The 24,321-nt window shown below is 31.1% G+C and overlaps 3 protein-coding genes across 8 annotated transcripts in view; 2 read left to right on the top strand and 1 right to left on the bottom strand.

Annotated features, from left to right (window-relative positions):
• Positions 1–3,035, bottom strand: part of Ptp36E (Protein tyrosine phosphatase 36E) — a 93,769-nt gene extending 90,734 nt beyond the window's left edge. The window contains exon 1 of one of the 5 annotated variants that reach the window (XM_076403563.1): positions 2,890–3,035. The gene's annotated coding sequence lies outside the window, so the exon portion shown is untranslated. Of the gene's footprint in view, positions 1–2,398; positions 2,640–2,889 lie in introns of those variants that run through there. The other 4 variants (XM_076403560.1, XM_076403559.1, XM_076403562.1 and 1 more) reach the window with 4 other exon arrangements.
• A 2,293-nt stretch (positions 3,036–5,328) lies between these two features.
• Positions 5,329–11,978, top strand: LOC143195988 (inhibitor of Bruton tyrosine kinase). Of its 2 annotated transcripts, none has more exons than XM_076403548.1 (10): positions 5,329–5,574; positions 5,626–5,965; positions 6,024–6,278; positions 6,603–6,781; positions 6,834–7,201; positions 7,254–7,692; positions 7,755–8,447; positions 8,499–9,474; positions 9,633–9,784; positions 11,796–11,978. In XM_076403548.1, exons 1-10 carry the CDS (start codon positions 5,566–5,568, stop codon positions 11,919–11,921), a joined length of 3,537 nt encoding a protein of 1,178 aa, XP_076259663.1. In that variant the 5' UTR covers positions 5,329–5,565; the 3' UTR covers positions 11,922–11,978. The 2 variants fall into 2 exon arrangements, with proteins under 2 accessions (XP_076259663.1, XP_076259662.1); XM_076403547.1 differs by having other exon boundaries at positions 5,341–5,574; positions 6,585–6,781.
• A 4,508-nt stretch (positions 11,979–16,486) lies between these two features.
• Positions 16,487–24,073, top strand: LOC143196430 (uncharacterized). Its single transcript, XM_076404104.1, has 7 exons — positions 16,487–16,785; positions 17,800–17,961; positions 18,782–19,035; positions 21,469–21,770; positions 21,836–22,290; positions 22,880–23,106; positions 23,245–24,073. Exons 1-7 carry the CDS (start codon positions 16,706–16,708, stop codon positions 23,871–23,873), a joined length of 2,109 nt encoding a protein of 702 aa, XP_076260219.1. The 5' UTR covers positions 16,487–16,705; the 3' UTR covers positions 23,874–24,073.
• Positions 24,074–24,321: the final 248 nt, after the last annotated feature.

The raw sequence follows: 24,321 nt of genomic DNA, 5'->3' as shown, positions 1-24,321 counted from the left end.
ATCAATTTACTTTTGCACTTCTTCTTCATACCAGCAGAACAGGTGTTAAAAAGAAGCTGTTATGTCTGAGTACGATGGTGGCGACAGAACTTCCCGTTCAAGCTGCAACAGTGTATCCCTCAGAATTCTTACAACGGGTAGTGGAACGTTGTTATGATACAGGATTACTTTGCATCTTTTGCTCATATTGCTGATCTTTTTTCAATAATGCAACAACAATGTTCTCAATAAACACTGTAAGATCATATACAGGCGATAACTAAGCAATAAGCTTCATTTGGTTTCAGTAACTCGAGATACACTAAACCTTACTGATCCATTGATGCATAGCAAGACTCTATGTCCATGAGTATTCTGCTTCAGTTTCTATGACTCTACTGGACTAACCCACTTGAGATGTCAGTCACGATAGACCACAGAAAATACTTCTTTTTGCCTGACAAGCAATGAGACCGGTCAAAATGGCATTTTCAGTTAACTCCTTCTGGAATCATAAAAATCGCATACCTCTGGAAACAATTAACTCATCAACTGCTAACCTGTCTGAAAGATTTTTGAGAGTTTGTGCCGGGGTTTCGGCCAATAAGTCTTGCAATTCATTGTCTTCGAAGTTTGTTGCTCTTCCAGGTTCGTTCCAACTCGTTGAAACCAAAATCGACAATTCCAATATGACGTATTTCCTCAAATCTGTTATCCGGTAAACTGTTATTTTATGTCGAAGAATGCCAAAATCACCGAATGTTATAGATACGTTATATTGTTTAAAAGTTGCTTACATTTATATCTCACATTTTCACCAATATATATCGCTGATCAAAATACATGTTATCACCTAATAGATGCGGTAAAGTATGCTACATTTTATAGGATGCTGAAAAATATACATCTAAAATCTAAATATATAATCTAAAATATATAAATAAAGTATATCTAAATACATTATCACTGACCCTAAAATTTACTAATATATATCTTTTTGAACCAGAAGTATTATAACAAATAATCTATAAATAATTATTCGCATTGAATTAAACGTTTTGACGTGCCAAGAGATACGTCAAAGCATTTTTTAAAAGAAACCGTAAAATTAATTTAATATACATTAGAAAATAAAGTGTTGGAATGTTTACACTTTTCGTCGTATTTTTCAGATATCGCTTCTTCTGATTATTTTTTTGGCTTTAATACCTATTGAATCCTATTTTATCATCAACTTAGACGATATATTAATTAAAATTAAAATATAATGGTATCCTGATTATAAACGCTCTCTATAACTATAAATCTTATAAAAGTAGATATCACACCAAACAATATAAAATATGCCCAATATCGTCAAAATCGAAATGTCTAGAAATGCCGGAATTTGAACAAAGGACATTGGGCTTAATGAGTGTTAAAACCAATCGATGAAAATGTCTATTAAAATTGAGCTTGAATTATCCCTAGGAAGCATAAGAACCGCAGCAACCAAATTTATTTCCTCATTCGGGAAATGATGAATTTGCCTATTTCCAAGTACTGCCCAGCCGCAACCTTCAATTATTGTCAAAAAAAATAGTTATTTAGTAATAAGTAATAGACGATAAGATATTTCTTTCAAGGTAAACAATTTTGGTTAAACCGATACCTCAAATAATGATGTTTGTAAAATATTCTGTTATTTTGATCTCTGCGGAAATCCACATTGGAGTTTGTTAATATATTACTAAATTACCAGGACTATGCATTAATTTTGACTTAGTATTTGTCAATTTACTGAAATGTAAACTAAACCATTCTCTCACATTAGTAAAAATGTCAACTTAGCAGTCAATAAAACACAATTTGTTGAAAATTTTCAAATTTTCTACAAAATCCAAAAAAGGGCCATTCCAAAAAATGAATTAACATCTCTTAAATTATCAATATTTGTTTAATAAATCTAAAATAAATGTACAACTGGGTTTTTGTTACGAATATGATTAAAAACGTTCTTTTTGCGTTTCAAATGGGAAGAAACATTAGGACAACAATTAGATAGTAGAGTTTGTAAATACCATTGTAAACAAAATATGATTTATATATCATCAATTAATGCTTATGTCACTTAATTACTTATTATTTATCTTTCGTCCCTTACAGTCAGACAATAATTCATAAAGTATTCCAATGGCAATCATACTCAAATATAAATATACTTTGTTTTTCTCTTAAAAAGTACTTAAACAGTCTGTAACTCAAAGCTAATTATATTATTTTACACCTCTCTGCCTGAATAGAGGAGCAGGAGAATGAAAAACTCATATCGTGTTCACGTAATTATCGATATAAGTTAGAATTTGGCAGAAATCTCGAAAATATATATATATTTTTTTTTATGAAAAGCGTAAGCGTTATACGATCCAATTTTTTTCACCTTCTGTAATATCCCGTCTGTTACGTCCAGCAAATGTTTCTGGATACCTCCACTGCCACGAATCTGTCACCTTCACAAATTTACCTTTCGTCCTGTGCGTGTGTATATGTATAAAAAAAATCGTATAAAAAAGTTAAAAGTCGCGTGGCTATCCTCGCGGTTCTCGAGTGAACGTGGGCGGACGACGCCTAGGTGACGGACAAGACGCTGCCGACGCCAGAACTGACGGCGTCGGCCAGTCGCGATCAGCTGTTGGGGTACCTCCCCGCCTCTTTATTCGGCCGGTTATATTCGGATAGCGATCTAGGAGGCTGGGTGCGCTTTAGCCGGGTGCATTGATTCTCTCTCTAGCTGGCGATGCATTATTAACGATTTTTCCGCCTATGACAAAGTATATCCGTATTTCCTTCTTCCAACATTAAAGAGTTACACGACATGGATTAATTTTTCAAAAAAAAATAAATAATTTACCATGATGAAATATTACTTACCTGACGTTCTACAATTAAATATACACATTCATTTTAAATTCCAGATGAAACGTATAATTATACCATTACTCATTCACACAAAAACAATGCTTCTTTCTAAGATAACATATATTTTTGTAAAATATTGCGTAACATATTTTATAAAAATAATCTAAATTTAAATTTGGCACGTAAACTTGATCGCGCCATCTACCCCCACATTATTGTAGCTTATGTAATTAATACTTGTCAGGGGTGTGCAACTACAATGCTAAGTGGTGGGGCAAAATCTTGTTTAGTCCAATCATTGGTGGCGCTGACAACGTGAATTTGATTGGTTAGTTTAAAAATATTATATAGAATCCTGTAAGGAAAATAATTTGCTTTGATTGGTCAGCCATTTCACGTGACTATTTTATGACGTCACATTTGCTGGCCAATAATATTTGAATGAAAATCGAATTTAATTTAAAAAACTAATTTATTAAAATAAAATCCTATACAAATATACATAAATGTAAATAATATAAATAATAATAAAAAACAACAGAAATATACATAATTGCAAAAAGCAAAAATAAATAAACTACAAAAATGTAAATAAAAAAAATTAAAAGCCCCATACTCCAGACAAAATAATTAAAATACTCTTCTATAACGCCTGCTCCCTTTTTCGTATTTGTTTAGTGCCATCAATTTTATAGGATCTATTAGAGTTCTATCTTGTATTTGTGCTATACTGAAGGTAAACTTTAAGTCCTTCCCTGTTAATATTGAATTAACTTGTTTAACCCAAAAATACAATGAACATTTGACAATAAGATTTAAAATGTGGTCTTCAAAATCGCTATGAACTGGGCAGTTGAAACGTTTAAAATTTATGTGTTTTTTTAAGACATCTCTCAGAATAACAGATATGCTATTTTTATGACAAAATCTAGGTATTAAATAAAAGAGATAGCTTAAAGATCTACAAACAGTATAGTAAAACAGTCTTGATGGAGTTGTTAATTTGGGTCTACGCGGCTGCATCGCTTCTATAAAATCAGTATCGAGTTTTTGATCTGTGGAACTACTTAATGTAGAATGTAGACAGATATTGCACGTTGTCTTTTTTCTCAGAAGTTTTATCAAATAGCCTGAAATATAGACTAACGTGCAACGTTCCTCTCTTGTTTTCCTCAGAGCAAAGTTCTCTGGAACTGAAAATATAGACTCAACTGGTGATTCTACAACCTCTGGTGATGCTACATCTCCAGTTAAAAAATAATGTAAGTTATCTAAAGCGCCAACATGTTCATCTTCTTCACAATTTGCTCCAGGCGAATGATGTGAAAGAAATGAAATGATGAGCCCTTTTAGAAATTTCTCGAACATACTAGGGGAAGGATGCTGTTTCTACCTCTATGACCTCTAATAGATCCAACAAAAATCTTTAAGCAATCTTGGTTAAGATTTGTTAAACAAATGTAGTTATTTGTAAATTTAGACAAAATAGATTTCTTTAAGTTAATAAATCCCCTAAAAGTAGCAATTAAATTTTTAATTGATGGCACCATAACAAATATTTTCTTAACAAGGCAATCAAATTTAAATATATAATTCCTCTACTATAAAATGATTGAACACTGATTGTTCTAAAAAGTTAAAGTATTGCAAATATTTTAGGGATATTTTACAATTAAAAGTAGTATTTATTACTACTAATTATCCAGTTATATTAATTATTACCTTCTTGTAAGACTTCTTTATGTAGAGACATCACATTGACAACATACGCACAACTTGGTAGATTAATTGAATTTTATTACTACTAACATCTTCATAAGTTTTTGAGTTTCTGTAAACAAACAATATATAAACAGACATGTAGTAGATAGATAATTTTATATGTACCTGATAAAACCAATGATGGATATGCATTTACCCAAATACCTGTTCGTGAAGGAAGGATAATTCTAAATTTTTCACTAATATGTCCATAACAAACACCATGACGTTGATATATTTGCATTGTGGTTTATCCAGGTAACTTACTATTATTTACTTGATCAACCCATTTTTGGAAAGTATCGAGATCATTCTTTGGGAAACGATGTCTAATTTCCGTAGTAGAATTTTACCCCGGTACACTACATCTTTTACTACACTGACGTATTGTCATCAATTTTTATATTATTACCCCATAATAATTAATGTAAAACAGAAAATATGCACAACGTAAAACGAAAATTTCGTGATCTAAACAAAAACCATAACCTACAAACAACAAACATATAAATGGACGCCTATAAAAAATGCTGATTTCACACAATTTGATCGACCAATCACATTTCATGTTAGTGGCGGCACCTGCAATTTAAACTGCCAATCACAATTTGCGATCACAGCGCTACAGTTGATTGAACTAAACAAAACATTTCCCCAAGGTCGCCTATACCGTGAAATTTCTATTTTTTCTATGATACTTGTATACTAGGTCCTGTTGTGACATTTGTCTTAACCTATCTTTTTATGGGGCTCTTTTTATCAATATTTTCTAATTAATTTTTAGGGAAAGAGCCCCATTCCCGTGTTGAGATAATTAATTTATATTAGTTTTATCTAGTACATAATCTGTGATATTAGGTTTTAAGTCGTAATTATATTTTAAACGGTTTAATATAACCAATCTGTGATCTGTTTTCATATTACTCAATGATGAAGGTAAATATGTGTTTGTATACTTGTTACAGTTTTTATTTGTTTTTGTTTTAGAATATTACTGGAAGTGTAGCCCAAGACTGTACAGATAAAGGTAGTTCTATTCAACATGGGAATATTATTAATGCCACAATATCTTCAAGAGAAATATCAGATAAAGATTTGTGTTCTTACATAAAATATGTTTGTGAACGCTGTGAACATGTGGCAGATACTGTTGGAAGAAATGCTTTACATCTGGCAGCTTCTTGTGGAAGAAATGATTTAGTTCAGTGGCTGGTTGAATGTCGTGAGGCAGACATAAATATTAGAGACAAAGAATCTGGATATACAGCTTTACATCGTAGTGTATATTATGGCAAAATTCATACAACAGTTGAATTAATAAAATTGGGTTAGTCCATATGTTGTAAATATAAGTGATCATTAATTAAAACTAAATATTTATATAGGTGCAAATATAGATATTCAAGATTATGATGGTCTAACATTTTTGGACCATATAGTTCTAGATCGGTATCAACCACTGTCTATATCTACATCAGGAGAAGTTTTTACCTGGGGGTCTAATTCAAACAATACTCTTGGGTCGCAACAGGCAAGAGATTTTCCAGAGTTAATGAACATATTTCATAAAACGCATTGCAATGAAGATGTGAAAATGTTTCTGATTAATCATTTTCACAGTATAATATTAACAGAATCAGGTAAGTATTAATGTAAGCTTTTACTTATTCACATCTACTAGATCAATTTTTTGGCATAATTGTATGTATAGTACATTGATATGCTTTATATATTTTTCTTTATTCTGACTGTCAGATGTTATGAAAGTAATATACAGCTTATAAAAAACAACAAACAATTTTAGAAACAGAATCAAATTCTCGTTAATTCAAAGTAGATGTTTTCTCCAGCCTTATATAAAAATAATATAATATATAAAAAATATGATCTGGCCCATGCTTAATGCACGATTATCTTTAATATTGTAAAATTGTGTATTTCTAAAGACAACTTTGCACCATTAGGCATAGTATATTCTTGTGGTCATGGACATGGAGGGCGATTGGGATTGGGTACAAAACACACCGAATTAATTCCACGTCAGATAAAATTTGATAATAATGTGCCTGGCAATGAGATTATTCAGATAAAAGCGTGTTGTATAGCTAGAGATCACAGTTTGTTTTTATCTTCAAATGGAATGGTAAATAATATTTAATATTACTTTGAATAATATATAAAATTTATCTATTCAGGTATTCTCGTGTGGATTGAATAAACATAGAGTATTGGGAATCAAACCAGCACCTGAAAATCTTTTAACACCAAAACCTTTACGATTCTCCAGTGATCATCTCATTTCAGTGGCGTGTGGCGACTATCACTCTGTAGTATGGAGCAAAACAAATTTATTTACGTGGGGTTTGAACGCAGGTCAGTTAGGTCACCATTTGAACAACCTTGGAGATGACAAGTACATATTGACTCCCAAAAAAGTAAAATTTGTTGATTTTGAATCTAATAAAATCAAAACAGTTTGTGCTAGCACAGGGGCCACGGTAATCGCTACTGAAAGGGGCGATATATTTGTATTACAAGAGTATCAGTGTAAGAAAATAGCGAGGTAGTTTATTTTTATTCAGATATCAACTGATCTAATATATTGTTACTTATAGAGTAAATAACTTGATAGTCGATATATCGGTGATAGGAGGTAAATTGAATAACTCACTTGATCAAGATCTTTCAGGCAAAAATAGAGAACTTAGAGTAGTAGTCTTAGTAGATTCTGGGACAATCTTCACTTGGCATACTGCAGACCCAGTAATGAGACAATGCAATTTCTTTTTAAAAAGGCCAGTGTCTGTGAAACAGTTATGTCTTAACATAGAACAGATACTCCTAGTAACAGAAGATGGAGAGGCGTTTAAAGGTACTTTCAAGCCGAGAAGGAAAAAAATTTCATATCACAACAATGATAAAAATAAGAGCGAATTCCACAAGTTAGTTGAGAAAGACGATTTTGCTGCAATTAAATTAGAAAAAATCCAAAGAATCCACAGAGCTATATATATAGGCAGCGATCCAAAAGGTCAAAATTTTGGAGTTATTCAAGTAAATTGATTATTATTGATGATTTTATAAAATTTTAGCACATTATAATCACTTTTTTATAGGATAGACCATACAAAGAATTTGATTGCATATGTTTCTCTGAATCATGTAGATACAGTATTTTAACGGATGGTTTCCATGATCTCCTGGAAACCATAAACCCCGATGATGGGTTAATTGATGTCACTTTAACAGTAGATAATCGCGAATACTTTGCACATAAATATATTTTAGCGTCAAGAAGTACTTATTTCTCCAAGATATTCGCCGAAAATCCACAGAAATCCACGGTAAACTTGGAAAAAGTTGATCCAGAATGTTTCAATCAAGTTTTAAAATTTATCTATACAAGAAGCTGTGACATCACATCTGGTAATCTAAATAATCGGACAACACGATGGTTGTGCGAAAAATGGAATTCAAATAATGCCAAAAATGAGCAGAAGACTAAAAATTGTAACTTTGCTAGGATTTTTAGAGAAATAGCACAAAAATTCCATTTGGATGATTTAAAGCAACTATTAGTTGAAACAGAGTTGGAAATTCATATGGATGGCGACAATATGATTCAGAATTGGATTAAACCTTTGGAAAATGTGACATTACCGGCGGTAATTTTCGATAGAAAGTTGTTTCCAGAATTGTATGATGTAGATATCCAGTGTAGCGACGGTGCGGTCCTCAGAGCTCACAAATGCCTATTAGTGGCGAGATCTGAATATTTTTCTAGTATGTTTTCGGTTAGATGGATATCGGTGAGTATGTAATAAAAAAACTTGTCCCGTAATAATCAATTATTTTAACAGGGAAGTTATTCAAAGATATCGTTACCGTTTGCAAAAGAAATTGTCGAGTGCCTTTTAGATTTTCTTTATGCGGATTCATTTGTAAAACTAGAAGGAAAAGAACTAGAGCAAGTTTGCGAAGTTTTAAAATTAGCCGATTTAACTTTAACGACAAAACTGAGACAGGAATCTGAAAATATTCTCTCTAGATTGTTAACTATAAAAAATACAGTACCATTGTTAACACTGGCTGCCATGGTGAACGCTGATGGCCTGCGTGTAAATTGCTACCGTTTCATTCAGCAGAACTTATCATCATTCCTGGAACTTCGATTATTGGATGATTTGGATAACAATCTGCTCCATGAGTTTTCGGTCTTTTATCAAGATAATAGGAAGTTCGAATATCGTCAGATAACTCCTTACTCTACAGCGGTTTCCGTAGATGAAGTAGTAAAAATTGCTTCAGAACGCCCTGTGAGTTTTAAAAAAGAACCCAGAAAGAACACCAAGAATAGAAGAGAGGAAACCGCAAAGAGAATTAGTTTTTCCCATGATGTGTCTGTTTCTACAAATAATATTTCTACGGAAAATCACAAAATTAAATTGAGTTCATCTCTAGAGACTTCGACACCAATTTCAACCCCTCACGGTAGCCCAGAAGCACCAAAAGTCAATCATACATTTGATAGTTTTCTGGAATCTCGTGTAAAAGCCGTAACAGCCGCAAATAACCTGGATTCATCCAGTATTGACACTGATAATTTCACCCCTCTGAAAAAATCAAGTGGGGGAAGTTTAAGCAGTTCGTTTGTAGATGACTTTCAATTTCCTTTACTAAATAGTCCCCCAAGAGGTACGGTCTTTCACCACACGGGAAACAAGAGTTCAAATCATAAGGCAGAATTCAAACAAAAGACACCAAAGATGTCTCAGAAACAACGAAAACGACTTTCATCTGAAAATGGAACTGTGGTGACTTCCCCTATTCTGTCAGGTATAGTATAATTTTGTATTGTTATAACTTGATTTATAATTTAATATTAAGTCGCAATGAAGATGTAGCCGTTTCCTGGATGTTCTTGAGCAGATTACTTTCTTTTCTTGCTTTAGCTTAGCTTGTTAATAGTATACTAAAGTATTTTTCCTATTTAGAAAGCCCAAAAAATCCTTGGAAGAGCCTTCCTGATCCCACACCAGTGGTAAATTTAAATGATGAAAGAAACATGGATAGCATTATTCACGATGAAAAGAAACAGAGAGAAAATTTAGTAAAAATGAAGAATAAACCACTTGCTTTAACACAGGTAAAATTTAATTGGAGAAAAAATGATATGATGTTTTGGTGATAGTTATATGTTATATGGACCTTGAATCAAAATTTATGTTTCGCGTTATAAATATTCATAATCGTCGTTATTCATTACTTTTTCCTCTCTCTAATAGCAATGACGAGATATCTTTTAAAGCTATTCTATCTATGATAATCGAAATATTTTTGGGTATCTTTGTAAAAATGAAAATGCTACTCACTCAAAACTTGTAGTATTAATCGGAACAGATGATAATTAAAATCGGATTGCTTTCTGAATGAGGCAGATAGAGTAGGACTAGGGGTGTTGGCCACCGAAAAAATATCGATATATCGATTTTTCTTTAAATGTCAAAATATCAGAGAAAAAATAATATATCCATATTTTTAAGAAAAAAATAAAAATAGTGAAATATTAACCTAATTTTTTTTAATTCAAATATCTTAAAGAGTGGTGATATTTATGATCAACATTTAAAGCTATTAGTTAAAAAAAATCACCAAACCAATTTAACATTGGGTATTAAGTACCAATGTTAAAGGTTTATCAAAAATTATATTTAATTTATTTTGAAGAAATATCGGCTAAAAAAAATATCGATATTTTTTTCAGAAAATATCAATATATCGATATTTGTCCTGCATGCCTAAGTATGACTTTCCGGTTAAATAGTTTCTCATGAGTTTTACGAAGTTTTGTTGTTAAGTATAGCCTGTAATTCTTAATCTTAAAACATTTTCAATTCACTAAGGATATATATATGTATTGTATATATGTATTGTTTCTGACAAAGCATGACCAATTCTGAATTCTGGTTTTTTTTAATTAAAATAGAAATGTGAATAAAATTCCCACAGGCGCTTTTCTGGATCGAAATTTGACATGAATAATACTATGAAAAGGTTTTTTGACTCCAAGGAAAACGATAGACAATGAGTTTCAATTTTGATTGGAGGAGTGACCACCTTAGGACTTCATAATTGTTGTCATAATTCGTAATAATTAGATCTGGAATCCTGATTTTTTTAAATTAAAATAGAAATGTGAAAATTCTCTCAGGCGCTTTTTTGCCACGTAATTCGACATGAATACTACTATAAGAAGGTTATTTAGACTCCTGGGAAAGCGATAGACAATGAATTTCAAGTTCCATTTTACATAATAGCTGTTGTCTCAGAAAGTTAACTCCAAATCATACTAGTGTTTCTCTGACCCTATGATATATTTATTACAACAAATAATTATAAATTATTCTTCAGCGACATAAAAATATACTGGTTTCGGTAGAATTAGGGGATTAATTTTGAGCTAGACTTACTATCATAAACGAGATTTAAATCAGAACCAGATATTAATTATAATCATTTGTTTGTTTTTTCACTTTTGTACAACTCCATATTCTAGCATTTAATATAAGTAATTTCATTAATAAATTGCTGGTCTTTTTGGTAAAAGTTTTTCACTTAAATGGTTCACTTGTTTTTAGTAGTTCTTGAATTTGATTGTTACAGTTTTTATAGTACAGGACTCCCTGTTGGTATCATCAACTTGCGGCTTAGGCTTATACCCATTAGTATCTATTTTCTATATCCAGAATGACGGTTGACATTGACGTCAAAATTACCTCATATAAATCATTGAAAACATCAACAACATGCCATCAGTTTTCACCAGAGTGTGAGATCAGTTAGTGTTTTTAGTCGAACAGAAAATGTGTAAAATACAAACAGTCCATTGCATACTTTCATTTTGTTTGTATACAGACCTTAAAATTTAATAAAACGTCACTAGTGACAGACAAATGCCCAAACCTTCAAATGTGACAGCATAGACTTTCTATGGCATAGACTATGACGTGATATTAACAGCATGAATCCAGTGCCCCACACAAAAAAGTCATCACTTAGTATAATCTTTAAAAAAACATCTGTTATAACAAAGTGGTAGCTTCTTCTTCAGCATGTATTCATTGGTAAAGTTAGGTCTTAATATTTTACTGTTTAAGCTGGAGGACAAAGCAATGGACGAACTGAAACGTTTCTACAGCATCGACAGCGTCGAGGACGAGCTAATTTTTATCGAGAGGGTAACCAGCGGTGCCATGGCGACGCCGGTATGGGTACCAAAATAACGAGTTGTTGTTTAAGAAATAATTTTCGCCAAATAAAACTAATAAAATCGGTTGCTATTTTTCTTGTTTTATTTTTAGACCCTACACGCGACCTTGCTTTAGATACTAAACCTATTTCGAGCAAACACGTTCGGGAACTCTACATAAACCGATTGGGTATCATCGTCACTGATCCTTAACTCTGGTTAATGAGGTGGCTTTCGAGGCGTAATATGTTTTTTGTGCATAAAAGCGATAACAGATAGCGAATATTAGTTGTTTTTCGCGTATTTGGCGATTTCGCTCGGTTCATTTAATCCAACACCGAAAAATAATGATACTTATCGTGTTTTGTTTCTCTAAATGTAAATGAAATATTGTTTTTTCATCTAAGTAATTGATTATTTCTAAAAATATTTAAAAATTTAATTAGAGTTGCTAATAGATGTTAATTTTTGTGACTCGAAATTAAGAACTGATAAAGCTCTGCTTATTAAATTTTGTAATTGTTCGAGATTATTTCATCAACAATTAATTCAGATTTATTTGAAATATCGAAAAAATGTGTATATTACTAATAGATTTGATTAATTTTATACATTCTTTGTAAAAAAATACAATATTTTCATTTAATTTTTAATTATTTACAATGTTTATCAAAGCTTCGTATAAGGATAATTGCATATTTTTGACATACCGTAACATTAAAACACTCGTGATTTATAGATAGGAAGAAATGGAAGTTTTTTGTTACATTTCATTGGAATAACAAAATTAAACTGTTTATTTAAATAACAAAAAGGTATATTTTCTTTCCTCATCTAGTAGCTACTATGCTTCACTATTATATTGTTAAATTAGTAACGGTATTTAAAGCTGAATTACAGCATATGAGGAAATCCAGAGGTACTACGCGGGATATAGATCAAATGCTCTAGTCCAGAACAATAAGCCGCAATAAATTGATACTACTTACAGTCATGTTGAATTCCATTAATAGAATATAATATTAAATATTATTCAATTTCGTTTATAGACTCTTTTATATAGCAATCTCAGAATATCAATTAATAACCTAAAATCTCAACTGGTTCTCAAAAAGAAAATAGATATTTGTCCTTTGAGGTTATTAGTTTTGCGATTAAATCGTGAAATGGATTTAATTAAACACATTAGACTAGATTACCACGAGGGAGCTTTAGACGCAATCGACGGCAAAATGGTGAAACCGAACGTGTTGACGGTAGACGCTGCTGACAAGATGGTGAAGAATCATAAAGTACAATCGGATTTGTATAGAAAATCTAACAGTTATGCCAAGTCTATGATTACAAGTGCAGTAATAGATGCTGTGTATCAAAATATTAAGGAGAAAGGGACGACTTATGAAGTGACGACGGCACTCAAGCAAAATTTCGAAGTATCGTCCAAGGATCAATTATTTAAAATATGTACCGACTTTTTTGCATTTGGTTGGATGCAAGGAGAAGATGTCGCAAGACATATTGCAAAATTGACAAGTTTGTGGAATGAATTAAATAACGAACTTAAATAAATTACCTGATTTAATGTTAGTATGTAAAGTGTTGCATATTTTACTAACAAACTTTGAAATTAAGTTGGATGTTGTTAACAAGGAATAACATGAAGACATTCGAAGAGCTAAAAGAACAACTTTGCATGTATAAAAGAATTTTTAAAAAAGTCAATAATCTAAAAGTTGAACAGGAAGTTTTATCAAAATCAAGTAAAGTAAATCAGAGTAAAACAATTAGAAATAAATTTAAGGGCAAAAGTACATGTAACTATCACAAACAACCAGGCCATTGGATTAGATAATATCAAAAGTGGATTGCTGATGGATCACCGTCTAAGGATGCAACACTGAAGAAGAAAATGTACAAGACAGTGTATACAAATACACTACTATTGGCATCATGCAGTGAGATTTTTTTTTTGCAGAAGTATATGAAAATAGTTGGTGGATTGACAATGGGGCTATAAAACATGTGACAAATAGATTAGATTATATTATCAGCTACGATGCATTCAGTCAACCACATTGCATTGAAAGTGCCAGAAAATAATTTTTAAATGAACATGGAAAAGGAACAACTCATCAACAGTTGAAGACAAATGTGAAGGAATAATATTGAAGGACGTCTAGTATGTACCGAATATTTCCAAAAATTTGTTTTCTTTTCTAACAGTTTCTTTTCATTTGCCTCTTATGACAAACATTTGATTGTTAGTTTTTTAAAAGGAAATATGCCATTCTGAATGGCTGCGATGTCTTTAACAACATTGACTCACAATCGCAATCTTCTGGAATTGTTGGGACTCGACAGGATACCTTTAGCTGATATATTCTAAACATCTGCGCGCGATTATTTTTGATATGCGAGAGCCATAACAAATAATTAATTTAGAATATAGTTATTACTCATTACATTGTACAAACAAGGTGTTTTTTAGAAGAGCGTATAGACAGGTTCACACCAAATTTGAAGTAGTTTCAGTAAAATTTAAAATATCATTCCAACCAAAAAAATACTTTCGTAAAAAAACGCGTTCAAATTTCGAAAATCCCCCTTGAAAATATAAAAAGCAAAACCGATTTTTCAATTTTCTATGTAAGTATACTCTCTAGTTTGGGGTAAAGTTACGCGATAGTTTATAGAGGCCGCGTCACTAAAACAGCTATATGTCTAATTATTTAAATTTTGGAAAATTCTTTTAATGGCATATTCTTAAAGGATAAGAAGAAAAAGACTTTCAAGTTTGTAAAATACCCATTTAAATCCAAAAATACAAAGTAATACAATTTAGAGCCCTGTTAAATGCTAAACAATAATATAAAGTCGCAGAGCCTTTCAAAATAAGGGACCTATTGTAATAAGTGATACACAGTTTAAGTAAATATTGAAAAATATTTCTTAATAAATGTAAAATGAATCTTCCACAATCTGGAATATTTTGCGATGCCAAAAAATCTGATAATAAAATGAAGATACATAAATTAATTTGAAGAAATGTAGAGGTTAAGTTCGGAAATTTGCTTTACTCTTTAATCAATAATTTATATTTATATCCAAATTATAACAAATAATAGTTTTTTATTGTTCATCTGAATTCATTTTTTTATTGCTTTATAATGTAATTTAATTTGTTAAACGTGCATTATATGGGCAGTGATTGGATAAGGGTACCTGTTTATATGTTTCAATTGTTTAATTTCTAGAGTACGTCCATTGATAAAAACGTGTTATTTTGATTAATTGGGGTCAATATTACGAGGTACGTACAAGTTGTAGATATGAAATTACACTACCGATCATTAGCGATTTTTTATATTATTAAGATATGAATAAGAAAATATGTCCATAAAACAGTACAAGTAGCGCGTAATTGTAGGCATCGGACGCATCGTAGATTTTTAACGTATGTAATTGATGATTAATGAAGTTAATTCAGCATATTCAGTACTAAAATTAATAGGAGCCCATTGTAACATATATTAATTAAAAGTTATAAATTTTAAAATATTAAAAACAAAATTTGACATAAATGATGATTTAATTCAATTTATATTACGTTATTAATACCTTAATTTAATACAAATTATATTACTCTATGGAAGGCATCCGTCATGTCACTTTTGTTATTGAGATCAAAATAAGCACTAGTATAAGTTTCTAAAAGTGTTAATATGAGCTTTGGCAACATATTTCATTTAGCATTATGCAAAAAAAATTGCCATTCGGCATATGGCAAAAATTAAATTTAGAGCTTTCTAATATTGTATTAGATAAATAAAAAACTATTATTTTATGTAAATAAATGTCAAAACCATCGTATTTATCAGTTAAGTTATATTGATTAACATTAATATTTTGCATTTCCACTAATACATATCGGTGATCAAAATATCACCACCTAATAGTCAAAAAGATAATACATTTTTTATATTACCAAGGATTTTTTTATATTACTTGGATTGATTAAAGGTAATTCGAAATTACAGTGTCCGTAGAAATTGCCTTATAAGGCGTATAATTTTACCCAGTCTGGTTATTGATACGTTACTTATAAACAAGGACACACATTCTATGACTCCTACCTACTAGATCATCGGGCCTTAAAATCTGAACACATTTAAAATACCAGTAAATTAGGACACTGTTTAGGAATTATAAAATAGATATATTGAAAGACTGGCATTTCCAGAATTCATTAATTAATTAAGGATTATTATGTTAGTATTCATTAATATATAGATGACGTAATTTAAAGTTTATCGTGTTGGATACTTCTGTAACTTTATTCATGTCAAAATTTTTTCGTTTCTTTTCTATATAACTTCAAGACGTAATTTGTTATTATTTCAATTGTTAACAGAAAATGCTTAATATTCGCAGACTTTATAGATATAAAATTGTCCAAAAACATTAAACTTACCAATTTTACCTGAAATACTTTTTGTTTAACCTCGGTAGCATCAAAAATTCTTGGCGCACGCGTCCTTTGACCTCAGTATAAATTGATGAAGGAAGAAAAATTTAAAAGCATCCTAACCTCATGATTTTGTTTACAATTTTACGGAACCTGATCGTCGATGGAAGTCTGATTTTTTTTATTAATGGACTCAATCTTTTTTTAGTGCGGTCTCTTTATCTGTCTATCCAGTTTTTAACACAAGTTACGTTTAAGTTAGTTGACGTTTCCTAAATATTCGGCATCAAGGAACATTTTGCCTGTTATCAGTTTGGCCGAGGTTTTTTTTCTCAGGGGTTTGCTATGTGACAATGCTATATCGTGGTAGAGACAAAAGGGAGTTCTATTTAGCTTCATTATTGTATGATTCAATTGAATTTAAACATTTGGAGTAAGTACATCTAATATTACCTCTATGTGTGTTGATATTTATTAATGTTGAAAACGTAGTTGTTGAATATTCCACATTTTTATTTTTTTAATAATATTTACTTTTGTATATATATGTAAAAACTAAATATATGCACTTGTATATTTAATGGGAAGCTTGGAAACTGTGTATGTAAAGCTAGTGTTATAAAAAATGTAGATACTTAATGTAAACAGTCGCGTTCATATGTTTGAATTCATCGGTAATAATTGTTTGATTTCATATTTTCCAAAAATTGTACATATATATTTCTTATAATATGGATAATTTACTTACTAGTCGCCGATGGTCTTATCAAGTTATAGTATAATTACGTATTATAGCTCAATTAATTTGATACATTGATAAGCCTCAGTTTACCAAAGAATTCCGTTTTAAATTTATATATATATATATATACTTATAAGAGAAGATTGCAGTTATTAACATAATTTAAGAAATAATAATTTTATTACGTTTTCCATTATGAGTACCGCTTTTATAATATATGTTTATCACAAATAATCAAAAAAAGTTATGATACATATGTACAGATCATGATACATTTCCTTATCGCCATTGAGGCATTGATAATTGTTATTGATGTTAAATGTGCAAATGTATATAAGGTCGTTGAACTTTTAGTGTGAAGACCAACACGACATGTAATTAACAAGTCTTATCGGATTAATTTCAATTAAACTAAGACCACACGTCTAAGTATGAATGAAGTTATATATTAATATTAATTCTATGAATAGCTTTGTATCAGTCCACAAATAGTCTTAAATACTGACATCTAGAGGTATAATTTTTTTATAAGACCATATAAGAATTGAAGAAATCATGCAGCCAGAACTCCTGGTGGAGCTGAAATATATAAAGCATTTTATCTGTTATTTTTTTAATTAACATGACAAATTTCAATTTGTCCACAAAAATTTATCATTATTATATGTTCTTATATAATTGTATTGTGATATGACGTGATTTCAGATCTGTTACATCATTATTGGTTGAAAAAGGAGCTGATCCAAATTTGGTCTTAGCCAGTAAAGGAATCTGTCCTTTCCATTTAGTAGTTGGAGGTGACTCCAACGAATTTTCACACAAAGTTACCTCACTTATTCTACAGAATGGCGGAAATCCAAATGTAAGGTAAGATAGCCGACTCTCCAATTATTCCATTATCAATTAATTTTATTGGTGTTATTATGATATTGGAAATATCAGGAAATTTCTGGATTTTACACTTCGAACCTGATAAAAACAAGTCACGTCTTTGTTTTTCTAAGCATTGAATGAATCGCTTTTGCGTGACGTATGTCAAGTCCAAGGTTTAACAAATATTGAAAAACGATTTACGGGATTTATTTGTAAATAAATCTAACCAATCTATATATAGCTACCAAATTAATGGTATATAATGATTCATAATATAATTGACAGAAGTAGTTCCTTATAATTGGATTATTTTGGGACAGAACATAGTTGCTATTGATTAGCAATAACTTTTTAATAGAGAATATAATTTTTTGTTGCTTAAAAAAAGTAAACAGCATTAATACTGACAAGTACTACAAGTACGGTTAATGATGTCTATAATTTTAATTAGTGAAGTCAACATTTTAAAATTACCATTACTAGTTTGCATTACTTAATTATGATTAAGGTTTAGAGCACAAATTAGATCCAAAGGCAGAATATGATTAGTACTTGGTACAAGTCTACTATATAATACGCATATGATATATAAGATTTTTTTACCATATAAACAACTCAGTCTGAACACATATTTTGTAACTTCAGAAATAATTAAAACTTGACTGGAAAAACTGATTTATACTAAAAATAAAATTTATTCTTAAAAATAATGTACCCTTACTAAATTTTGAAAACTTATCAACCATTAATCTATTTATTTGACTTCTTACTTTGCATTTTTAATAAAATTTGTAATAATATTTTATTGAAACAGATCAGACGAAGGACTAACGCCGGTACATATTGCCGCTGCTTGGGGTAAAACAAACATTTTGAAACTTCTGCTGCGAAACGGAGGTGATCCTTTATCTCGAGATATTAATGGGAAAACTCCACGCCACTATGCCAGTGCTGAAGGATTCACGGACTGCCTGGATTTGCTCGATTCCTATTTCCCAGACACAGTTTTGCAGACTCATCAGGAGAGCCTCCAAGATACCTCCTCGGACGTCAACAATCTGGTTTTCGGTAAGGCAAATTACTTCATCTTTTCGTACTGTGAATCGACTGTTTATCCTTGGAAAGAAAAATGAAAACATGTTTTTTTATCCGTTTAATTTATATACTTATCAGTATGACCTACATATTTCGCCATACAGTTGTAGATTTTAAATTTAACAAAATGCGAATTTGATGGTTAAAATGCTTGAAACCAAGGTCAAGATTTATAGACTGTTAATTTTACATCCCTGTAAAGTCGCTCGTATTTATACTACATAGCTGATTATAATCGGATAGTAAACAAAAATGACTAAAAGAGAATGAGTCGGCTGATGCAATATTGAACAAAAAAAAAGAATCTTGGTTTATTCGTATTAAACACAGTCAAGGTCGATTACACGAAATTGTGGATGTGTTTGAAGGACGTAAAAAATAATAACAAACACAAGTAAAACTATTCAGATTAGGGGTGTTGACCATCGAAAAAAGTATTAAATATTTCGATATATCGATATTTTTAAAATATATCGATATTTTTAAGAAAAAATAAAAGTAGTGAAATATTAGCCTAAAAAATTATTATTTTTTAAAATATCTTAAAGAGTAGTGGCATTTTTGAAAATTAATTACCAATTTTAAAAGTTTATTAAAAATTATTTTTAATTTATTCTGAAAAAATATCGGCTAAAAAAATATCGATATATCGCCCAAAAAATACTGCCAAAAATATCAATATTTTTTTCAGAAAATATCGATTTATCGATATATTTTCTGCATCCCTAATTCAGATAGCTATTTTTTTACTTTTAATTCGCATAAGGAATTTTATTAATATTACTTTTCCGAAAATGTAATCAACGCTTGTTAAATTTGTATCATTTTTGGAAAACTTTTTTTTTTGTAAATATTGACAAGAAATTATGTCATGTAATTTTTTAGCGACCAGATAAAATGATATAGAAAATATATCAGCTGGCTTAGTGGCGCAGTGGTAAGGGCGATAGAACGGTCCTCCTCGGTTCAAATCCTGCTGGGGCATGGTCGTAAATTTATGTTTGTGATTGTTTAAAAATTGTGATTGTCCTAGGCAAGAGTGTAAAATCCGACAAGGAAAATGATCCCAGTCACGCCAGTAACCAGGATGGGCAAGACCTAATGTCTTTTGGGATGATTTCTAAAGTTGGTTACTCGCCAGTCGGTAGGCTTAATGCTGAGGACCGTGGTTCGGAGCCCATGTTAAACTGTAGGTCCATCCCAGATAAACCGATAGTTGGTAAAAGGATACTTTAAAATATATAAAAAAAAAGAAAATATATCAGCAAAATATCTACAGAATATTGATTTTTTACATTAGGGCTAATTTATTAAATTACATTTTTTTTCTTTTCTTTAGTGACTCTTTAAAAGTTTGACAAAATTGGATTAGATGTTATATTGCATCCACCAGATACTCAAGAAACACGTAATCCGTTTAAATTTGAAGAGGAAATCAATACTGAGATTTTCTTCTATGGACCAACAATTTTATTGGTTTTTATATGCCGTTGCTTCACAATCCAACTTTTAAATGCCAACTTGACCGTACTTTTGACATATTTTTATCATAAATCGTTCCTGTATGATATCAGACATTAATTCAGACATTCAGTGTGTCAGAACAATATCAATAAAAGCGGAGGAAGGAGTGTTTTTATCTCAAAAGCGTCCTTGTAGAAAAAAATTCTTTATAGTGTCATTTTCAATCAGTATAATTTTTAATATCAAAAAATCATCTATCAGATTAGGTTAAAAATTCCTTATGTCAACAGATACAGTATAAATTTCACAAGGCGCTAATTCTATTTATCATAAATTTCAGATAGTTAAATTTTTAATTTATTCCCTTTTCCAATAATTTTCAGTCTTGATGGTTTATGGTATCTGTTAGAAATATAAATAAAAAGTTAATATAATAATTGACAATAAACAATTTAACAAAGGGAATATTTTATCATTGCATGAATTGCATATTAGACTACGTGTGTCCTTTTTAGTTTATTATGTATTTAGACTTATGCTATTTGGTATGTTTGCAGCAGGCCGGTCTTTTGGCAATTCCGCCTTTGTTGGACACTTGCGGTTTGCTTACTGATTTATTGCAATTTTCGAAGACTATTACTACACTACTTAGTCCGATAGTTTTGTAGATACGTTGCTTTAGGTTATGTCAATCAATATAGGTAGGGAAGGACACAGTGGCGGGATAGCATTTCCGAGAATATCTGTGCACTTTTTACAGCATTGTTCATATTTAACATTTACATTAAATAGAACTGAATAAAAGTTATTTCGAACTTATGTTAAAAATGCGGATTACTTTTAAACTAATATTGACTAAGTAAATATATAAACAAGTCGATTAAATTTTGTAGAAACATTATAATAACATTCAAGGATAATTAACAAACGTTTTATTTACAGATAAAATAATAGTAAACAATGGATTTACTGTTGGTGAATACGTGATTGATAATCAGGCAGTATCTGCAACTAGTGGTGAGGAGGATGGTCGACTGCATTCACTTCCGAACACCGATGCAACTGAGTATATTTTAAATTGGTTCAACCAACAACAGAGTATAATTAACAGTACGCCGACCGATAGCCTTACCAAACAGTTTGGTAGCACCACCAGCTTAGAATCAGCTGATAGTTCACCGGGCGAGTCTGATGGAGACCGTACGAGCAAACGTTATGATTCACATTATATAACCTTCAGAAAGGTACGACGCATTTATTTTTAATAGATCATTTTAAGGTAACTGTTCTCATTTTTATTTGTTCTCAGGTTTATCGCAAAACTCGTAAGAAATCATCTATCAAAAGTCCGAATAAAACGCAGAAATCAGTATACTTTGACGCGACTAAAATATCGTTAGAGGACACGAATTGTGAGGAAGCAGAGAACTTCAGCCTTGCAAAAGAATATTCGACCGAGAGCGGCATCATCACCCTTCCGGTATCTGTCGAAGATATCGGTTTATCATCCAACATAGAACACATACCATTAAAGAAAAAGGAGACTAGTAGTGACTATCAGACATGTTCCCAAATCAGTATTGACGCTTTTGAGAAAAACGTTTTTGAAATAACCGAAGACTTAAGTCAGTTACATATTCAGAAGGGAGATAATACCGTGTGCACCGACGATATGAGCTTTGTGAGTGTATCAGAAGTTTATAAATATGAGGATAAAGATGAAGGGATTGTTCTGTATGAGAAACGACTTCTAAAATCACCCAGGTATTTACATTTATCTTCGTAATAATTAGTTAATTAAAAAATAATTTAAACGCAAGGTGTCGTATAAGATTGTTTATATTTAGTCGGTTGATTAAAAAAACCGGTACTGCACAAGTATTTATCAGTTATTAAAGTATATTATTTGGAAATTTATTTCTTAGAAATAATATCATCCAGATGTCAACACTACCGTCCTCGACATCATTTAATCAACGGTCCGATAGCTCTTCGTACCAACATTGCTTCTAATGCTTACATTTCAAATTCGTTGCAGTAGCAACAATTCCGTTTATTTACGTATCTGGATCCAAAAACAAGTTACTAAGTCAAGTTTCTAACGGGCATTATTTGGACTCATTTTTAAAAGGGACGATTGCTTGGCGTTTTATTGCTGAGAACTTCTAATATTGCAGAGTTTTTTAAAACTCTCGTAGAATCTCTGTTCTTGAGAAACACACTGTAGTTACTGAATTCCCAAAAACTAGACTATCGATTGATATAAACTTTCTTTAGTCACCTTGTATAAGAAAATAAATAGAGAATACCTGTGTTTAATGAAAAGTTAATAAATATTGTTCGATAATTTCAGTGAGTGTGCAAGAAGTGTAAAATCGTCCACTATATCTTCAAGGCGTTCTACCTTGCCAGAAAGTTTGGACTACGACACCGATACATTGAGAAGAGAGCTAACGCAGCGGGGATTCCCAGCTGGTCCCATTACAGTAACCACAAAGAAAGTTTACCTGAAAAAACTATATCAGCTGAAAAAATCACCTGTACTAGTCAATAATGCCAAAGATCTGCCAAATAAGAGAGGTTTGTATTTTTAACTAATATTTGTCACTTATATGTTTTGTATTTTTGTTCGAAATATAACTAAGAAATGCATTCGTACCAGTAGGTGTGAAATTAATGGTGTTATTGTTTCTAAAAATTATTATGTAATATTTCCAGTTTATTCCGTTGAATTAGAGAAAACCTTGCGAGATACATCCTGGACGACCGACCTTACTACTTACAAACAACTAGAGGCAGACCTAATCAAACAATTCAGTAATCCTGATCCGTCAAGAAAATGGAGAGAAGGTATCAATAAAAGTTCTTTCACTTATCTTCTGTTGGACCCTCATGTTACCAATAATCTCCCTTCCAAAGCCGATAACCTTAGTCCGCAAAAAATCTGGGAGACTTTTCTTTCGGGCATTTTTTACGTTGGTAAGGGCAAACGTTCTAGGCCCTATCAACACCTTTATGACGCGGTGGAATTATGGAAGGACAAGAAGCCAACCACTAGCAAAAAGTTAAAACGAATCATGGATATTTGGAAAAATGACGGGGGTGTCATCTGTCTTCATGTCTACCTTAACATTATCCCAGTGGAAGCTTACACCAGGGAAGCGGCCATGATCAGTGCGTTAACATTAGACAACATCACTAACGTTAAGGGTGGAGAATTTTATGGAATTGCTGCGACGTGGCCTCAAAAGAAAAAGAAAATGCTTGGAGTTTATCTGTTGCATAAAGCGATGATGATATTTTTACAAGAAGGAGAACGTCAACTCTTCCCGGCTGATTTTAGCTGACAGTCACAATTTTATTTAGACAATAACTATATTGTTACTTTTAGAGTGACATTTTCTTTAAACTACATCTTCTATTGAAGATGAGAACTATATTTCAGTGCAATATTGAATATTGTTTAGTACGAAAGTTCTTATAAATGAACAACTATTGATTTATTATTTTTATATTAAAATTTATAATAAATTTATTATAACAATGATCTGATTGTTTCATTTCACGTTTTTCAAAAGAAATTAATATTGATTACACGTTGTAATACATAAAGATTATCTTACATACTAACTGGATCATATAGTACAAACATATTTAGCAAATTTTAAAGTATTAAAAGCTAAAATAACGGCTTATTTATCAAAAATAACAGAGTTGCTGCTTTATATAGGCGCGTTTCAACCTCCAACTAAAATTCTAGAGGGTTTTAATTCCTCCCTTTCAATTTTATTCCTT

Source organism: Rhynchophorus ferrugineus, unplaced genomic scaffold (assembly GCF_030347505.1).
Source record: "Rhynchophorus ferrugineus isolate W39M unplaced genomic scaffold, kcgeb_rfMv2 rfM4, whole genome shotgun sequence".
Taxonomy (NCBI): domain Eukaryota; kingdom Metazoa; phylum Arthropoda; class Insecta; order Coleoptera; family Curculionidae; genus Rhynchophorus; species Rhynchophorus ferrugineus.
The sequence above is the reverse complement of the archived record's forward strand: the minus strand, read 5'-3'. Positions and strand labels throughout refer to the sequence as shown.

Coding starts and splice junctions, on each gene's coding strand:
- LOC143195988 (XM_076403547.1), top strand. Junction 7,202..7,253: donor CAGTGTAAGAAAATAGCGAG/GTAGTTTATTTT, acceptor TGTTACTTATAG/AGTAAATAACTTGATAGTCG. Junction 9,785..11,795: donor AACCACTTGCTTTAACACAG/GTAAAATTTAAT, acceptor TTACTGTTTAAG/CTGGAGGACAAAGCAATGGA.
- LOC143196430 (XM_076404104.1), top strand. CDS start 16,706: ATGCTATATCGTGGTAGAGACAAAAGGGAGTTCTATTTAGCTTCATTA. Junction 19,036..21,468: donor CGTCAACAATCTGGTTTTCG/GTAAGGCAAATT, acceptor TTTTATTTACAG/ATAAAATAATAGTAAACAAT. Junction 21,771..21,835: donor ATTATATAACCTTCAGAAAG/GTACGACGCATT, acceptor ATTTGTTCTCAG/GTTTATCGCAAAACTCGTAA.